At 38.2% G+C, this 7030-nt stretch overlaps 1 protein-coding gene across 1 annotated transcript in view; it reads left to right on the forward strand.

Annotated features, from left to right (window-relative positions):
• Window positions 1-391: 391 nt before the first annotated feature.
• The window catches only part of LOC141426086 (tubulin glycylase 3A-like), a 13256-nt gene continuing 6617 nt past the window's right edge, over window positions 392-7030 (forward strand). The window contains exons 1-6 of the mRNA XM_074084948.1: window positions 392-513; window positions 636-783; window positions 1546-1739; window positions 2505-2680; window positions 2872-3312; window positions 4935-5148. Coding sequence (XP_073941049.1) covers window positions 660-783; window positions 1546-1739; window positions 2505-2680; window positions 2872-3312; window positions 4935-5148 — 1149 coding nt within the window. The 5' untranslated portion in view covers window positions 392-513; window positions 636-659. The remainder of the gene's footprint in view (window positions 514-635; window positions 784-1545; window positions 1740-2504; window positions 2681-2871; window positions 3313-4934; window positions 5149-7030) is intronic.

Consider the following 7030-nt stretch of genomic DNA (forward strand, 5'->3'; position numbering starts at 1 on the left):
TGGTAAAACAGCCCCTAAGATACTTAAATAACTTCACATCCACATCATTGCTTTACAGCAATTACAGCATCTCTAAGTCTATACAGAGTTGGTAATTTTGTCCTTTGTGCCGAGTTTGTGGCTCCTTTTATACCTTTTACAACCTTTTACACCACGTAGGTCTGAGTAATTATCCGTGGTTTACTATTTTTGTTAATCATACTTTAAAAAAAAACTTTTATCGCGGAACGTCAGCGTCACTGGAAACGTCCAACGTCCTAATTGAAACTGAAGATGTCAGAATAAATTTACAGTACAACAAACAATTTTTTTTTTCTAATCTTATTAACGCTATTGCGTTTATTGTAACCTAGTTTTACAAACAGTGACCTGGTTGCAGGAGGCAAGTGTAATTTCGGTTTATTAATTTCCGCGCAACATCATCCTTCACGATTTGCGATGTACTTAACTCCTGACGTCACTCGGGTGCCAGGCGGAGATGCGCCCCGAAGCCTCAATGATAGGCCCCCAGATGTAGGTTAAATATAAAGTAGGTTATTGCACTGCCAGGGTTAAATTTAGTCAGGCAGTGGAGCATGAGCGTTCGGGGTGGGCACTTGTGTATAACCCTCGAAAATGCTCGTTACTTGTTGCAGAGGTCTGGGGCGTAAACGACGCTCATGGCTATAACAATGGACCTGGAGGAGAGTGTGTCAGACTCTAAGCTGCACAAGGATAGTACTGCTAAGAAGGAGCTGCGACCTTCGAGTGCTGTCTCACTGTCGAAGTCTGAAAATGGGCCAGGTCTGTCTCGTCTTTTCAATCTTACCATTTTCAAGTTCCGAGTCTTAACTGTCTTAACAGTTTGCACCCTGACAATCGGCAACGTTGTTGAGGAAACAGTTATTTTTCTTACGATCATCATTCATCAAACTTTCATCCAATTATCGTATCATGTTGTACCTATGTATTCTTTTTTACTCAAAAGCCTTAACAACTTTTCAGAACTCTCCTTTTTAGGGTTCGCTGGTCTTACAAGGAATCCTTAGTTTCACCATATTCCTTCGTTGATCCGTCCGTCCGTCCGCGGCTTTGCTTATAAACTGCTACTGCTTAGAAAGCTTTTGCATGGGTTGTAACATTAAGCACGCCGAGAGAGTTGAGAAATATATTTTTTTGACAGGTTAGGTACCTACCTACCCCGTTAAATGGGGATGATTTTTTTATCGCCTAAACCTAGTGTGCGGAAGGTATTGTTGGATAGGCCTTAAAAAAAACAAGTTATATGTATGTATACTAGGTACCTGCCGTACCTACTAAAGCTTTTTTAATACCTATATTCGTGTTTTAGTTTTCCTCGACTCTACTTTTTTAGGACATCGAATCTATTTTAGAGATGATTGAATAACATAGCACGGCATTCATCATATACTTACTTAGGTTGCAATTCGTACTATTTCATATTGTAGGTAGTATAACTTTTCTACTACTGAAATGCCCTAGTTGCCCCGCGGTAACTTAGGTACCTACGTAGAATGACGTCAGAATACCGTTACACCTTGTCAGAAACATCATCATCGACTGAGCAGCTAAAGCAGTTCAAGAGTTGGGTGAGCAACGAGCGGTGGCATGAGTTGAGAAAGATAGCAGATAATGCCATGAAGGACCGGAAGGTATTCATGATCAAAGGCGGAGGTTTCCCGGCGGTTCGTCGAGCGCTTCTGGAGCGAGGGTGGGTCGAGAAATATGAGGCTCATAAGGTAAACAACCTGGTACTGAACGGATCGTCTTGAAATATACTGCTCAAAAGAAAAAGGGCCACGTGAATTTTCTGTGTGAAACGAAAATACTAATAAATATAATTCTTTATAACATTCCTTGTCTAAAAATGGTTTTATTAAATACAAGGTAACACAGTACAGTACTTTTCATCCAATTAAATGTATTCAATTAAAAACGCTAACATATTTTTGATTTCATTTTACCGGTGAAATTCAAGTGGCCCATATATTCTTTTGATTAGTATACCTACACAAAAATAAAAAATAAATGTATGGCGCCGCTACTCGACAAATTGATTGGTCAAGGAATCCCTGAAGTGTGAAATCAATCAGACTGAAAATATTCAATTCTGATAATAGATTCTGTGTAGGTTTCATCAATGTTAAATAAAAAGTAACATTCACGCAAGTAGATATTAACGTTATTTAAATAATGTTGGTATGGGTATACCCTATACCTACTGAATTCATTTTTTTGTCTCTATTGGTGCCTGGGGGGCACTTTAGTAGGTATGTATGTAAGTGCATGAAATAACAAAAAATAGATAGAGGTATCTATACCACGGTGGTACGGAGTGGTAGGTATACCACGATAAAATATACAGTCGGTATAGGGACATAATTCGATTCAGGCGATAATACTGAAATGAGATACTGTGTTTGTTTTGTTTAGTGCATTCAGCTATTTTCGATCTCATATGCGTACCTGCTTATCGGGAATTTATTTTGCATTAAAATTTCAAGGTCCGTCATCCACCTACGCACATAGATCCCAAGAGAGCGACAGGGAAGGAACTTTCCAAAGTCGAACGCTTGATTCTTTACAAATTTATGGAGCACCATTCAGTTGATTTCCTCTGGACGACCAAGAGGGACAAGTACGACTGGTTACTAAGCAACAAAGAAGTCGTCATTAGCAGGTACTTGTGTACAGGTTTCCTTTCATGTCTACATTGTATTTGCTTTAAGAATGTCGGCTTAAGTAACGCTTTCAATTATTAATGCCATTACCCTACCTACTTACAATCTGACCTCTGATATATGTCTAAGTACGTTGTAATAACCTTAAAATTAGACGCAGTCAGTATAATCAATGAAATATTTTTAATAGGTTTTGTAGATCGCTTTTCACCACCAAGGAAGGTTTAACGGCATCACTGACCCAGATGCACTGGTACACAGAGCCTGGAATTGCTCTGACAAGATTCCCTCGCTGTTACAATATCCACAACTCCGATAGCCTCGAAGAATTTATCGACGACTTCAGAATCACCGCCTGCATCAGCATCCTCAAATGGCTCTCGAATACTTTCCAAGCCAGCGGCGAGCAGAACCTAGTCGTAAGCAATGGGAAGGTTCCATTCTCAGCCATCGAGTTCGCGCTGACAAGACTGAACGAGTACATATCCTTCTTCACCCATAAAGACATTGACGACACCGAGGACCAATCTCAGCATGTCTGGGAGCACGAATGGGACCAATTCCTCACTCATCACTATCTACTCGTACACGAAAAGGCTAAGTTCGCCGAGGACAAAAATACCAGTTTAAGGTAGGTACAAATGTCGCTGATGTCATAATCGTTCTTCGGACATAAATCAGAGGTATCGCATATTTACACGGCTATAGCGAGACATTACGCAATTTGGCTTGTTTTATTATTAATAATGATTCATTGTTTGTTTTTCTGTTAACATACCTCCGTCCAGAAGCACGTGATAGTTAAACATTTGGCGAAAGGGCATTTTATTATGTAAGTAGAGTCCAGTGAAGCACAAATCGCAATAAATTTCGTAAGTGAATAGGGACTAAATTATTTATAATTATTATTAAAAGTCGCTGAACTAATGTTGTTCAGGTTGACGAGGACGATCTATGTTTTAATTTTTTGCTCGTATTACAGGCCACACCGGTATAATAACTAAATACTTAGTACTTTTCCAGAAGTAAATCCACGCAATTAATTAAGTACCTAATCTAGGTATAACATGTAATCTGGTATTGTTCAAAAGGCAGATCACGTAAACAACTGTTGTATCCATTCAATGATCGTAATTCGTCAATATTTCGTTGTTAAATTGTCAATCAATTAGATCACAGTCTGTTTACGGTATGCGCACGGGTACCATAAACAATTATTCAACATCATTCAACATTATCCAAGCAATTTTCAATGCTCTTATGACACCACACCTGTCAACATTCCAAGTAAGGGCCGTTACAGGCGGGCTGCATTTTAGCTGCTTTCTGGCTGCAAAAGGCGCACCTTGCAGTTCTATTGACTGCACGCACACCGAACGTAAACTAGCTGCACGGTTGTAATGCAGTTATGTTACAGTCAGTACAACTGCATTGAAACTGCAATAGTCCACCTCTCGTAAAAGATGGTTGTTGCAGTTGTGATACAGTCCTATTGCAATTGACACTACTGCATCCAAACTACAAACTGACTGCAAAAGAATTTCATTCAAACTACACTTTGCAGCCGAAACGCAGTAGAAATCTTGCCTGTTGATACGGCCACAAAACAGGTGATAGGTATAAGTGACAACTCCTTAATCTTAAATATCTGAAGTTTCTTCTTCTTCTCTTCTTCTTCTTCTTCTTCAACCTTGATCTACCCAATGCTGAGTAAAGGTCTCTTCCATTTTAGACCATTCTGTGCGGTCGTGAGTTTTCCGCATCCAGTCCTTCCCAGCCGCTCGCACCAAATCGTCCGTCCATCTTGCTGGCTGCCTCCCCACATTCCCTGAAGCTCACATTCCTTCATTAGTTGAAGTTTACATGTCATTAATTTGACGTAATCTAAATTAATTCTATAAAGGTGCAGTATTTATTTAATATAAAACGTCACTTAATAAATACAATAATTGATGGACGGTCGCCAGTGTTTGGAAATCGTCGTGAACAGCCAATTGTCTTTTTCAGAAGACCGATGTCCAATCCTTATCGCCGGGTACTGTACACTAGGTATACGTCCCAGGCTGGGCTCGCGTTCATATTCAGTACGGCTCCCGCGCGTACCCACTGTGGATCAGGAACTACGCGCACACCATTGAATTGCTTCGAATGTGTCCGCAGATTTCCTTAAAATGTTATCTTACACAAAAATCCCATGGTAAATTTGAGTGCAATTCCACTCACTTCTGTACAAAGGCATTCTTATTTTCCCAGACAGCTAGAAAGAAGAGCTTGCAAAATTTTGGTCACAATGACCAAGTACTGGCCGCAAATAGATATCGACGGTGTCCTCAACATCTGGATCGTGAAGCCGGGCGCCAAGTGCCGCGGCCGAGGCATCCAGCTGATGAACAATATAAAAGACATCATCGGACTCATAAATATACCCACGGCTCAGAAAAGTCGATACGTCGTGCAAAATATATTGGTAATGATAAGTAAATGTTTTTTCACTTCTCATGCTCTTAAAATGTTACTTTAGTCTCTGCAGCTCTTTAGTATCTGCATAAACATCCAACATGGTGTCACAAACACATTGGAGGATTTTTAGGGCGTGGAAATAACCTCAAAATGCCAACTGTGCAAAAATATAAAAAAACACGTTTTCGTTCCGTGAAACACAATTAATGATTACGAATATGAATCTATTTAATTATATTAATTTAATTCATTTTATTATGCATAGTCCAATTATATAGTTTTAAAATAGTTTTCAATTTTCAAACTGTTGGCTAATATGCAAGCATTTAAACCGTCACTTCATAAACAATAAAAGTAAAGAAAAAACCGAGCAACATTTTTTTTTTCTATTTCAATTTTGAACAAATGGCCAGTCCATTAGTCGAGCGTACCCTTTTAAAAAGTAATATTGTAATTTTGAACAGAACATTGTTTTTTTCCTCGCATTCAAAGTGAAAAGTAGAGTGTTTACGCGAGACTAAACAACCATAATGCCACTCGAACTATAGCCACCCTCGCTCTGCTCGGGTGGCTAAACGTCTCGTGTCATTACAGCTTGTTTTAGTCCCTTGTTGAACAATCTACTATTAACAGCTTCAATCAATAGTAGGTATCATTTCATCTTCTGCTTATGCTTGACACACATCCCATTACCGGGCATACACCTCTTCTCAGCTTGAGCTGAGACACAGCATTGAATGAGGGTTTTTTTTTTAGACAGGCGAAATACTTACTTCTTACTTATCACTAGATCGCGTTGGTATCGTGAGTCCGTTGTGAGTGAGTGAGTGGTCCGTTGCCGTTTCAGTGTTGCTTGCGATTGGCTCATTCATTTATTTAAATAATCACGAAATGAAATAATTAAATAGTTTATTCTGCTAGAAAAAGGGTTGATTTACAGGTGTTGTCGCAAAATATATGTGCTCCTTATTCAGCTTGAAATAGCATGCAAAATATTAACATTATCATTAGGTATATCTAAATTTAACAAAATAAAGAAAATTAATTATGATTATTAATACGAGTAGGCAATTATAATAATAAAATAATCATGTCAAACTTTACTACTTATTCTAGTTAGTCTAGGAATTAATTACAATACAGTTTGTACATCAAATCAGCTAGGTACATACCTAATATGTTCAATAATATGTCACAAAGTTAGTTATGGTCAAAAAATTCATGTAAGTTATAAAATCCCCTTTGTAAGAGCCACTTATGCAAAATATTTTTAAATTGTTTATGGGGCACATCTTTAATTTGTTGTGGCAGTTTGTTGTATACATTCACACTCATTACACGGCAATTCTTTTTAAATTTAGCAGTCTTTTGTTGTTTATCGACAACAAGTCGGCTACCATTTCTTGTATTACGTGGATATAACTCTTTAGCTGTTTTAAATAAGTTGCCATGATTTTTAACATTTTTTTTTTGTTTCGGACGGACTGTTGCTGTTAGCCTCAGACGGCTTTTACAGCTTACCGGAGAGAGGGCGAGCAACCAGATGGGCTGCTCAACAATTTTTCGCCATATCTACTATCAATGCTAGAAAGCTGTAATTTTGCACGAATATAATTGTAAACTACCTATGCCGACAAAATGGTGCAATAAAAAATTCAAATATTTTTTTTATAGTATCTCCCATAGACGTAAAGTGAGGGTGTTTTTTTTTCTCATCCAATCTTATAGTGTGGGGTATCGTTGGATAGGTATTTTCAATTATTTTATTAGGGGGTTGCTAAAACGATTTTTCGATTCAGTGTTTTGTATGCAAAATATTCAACTTTAATGTGCAAATTTTCATTAAAGTCGAGCGAGAAACTATAAACTATAACGGTTAAGTTTTCTTG

This window comes from Choristoneura fumiferana, chromosome 3 (assembly GCF_025370935.1).
Source record: "Choristoneura fumiferana chromosome 3, NRCan_CFum_1, whole genome shotgun sequence".
Classification (NCBI taxonomy): Eukaryota; Metazoa; Arthropoda; class Insecta; order Lepidoptera; family Tortricidae; genus Choristoneura; species Choristoneura fumiferana.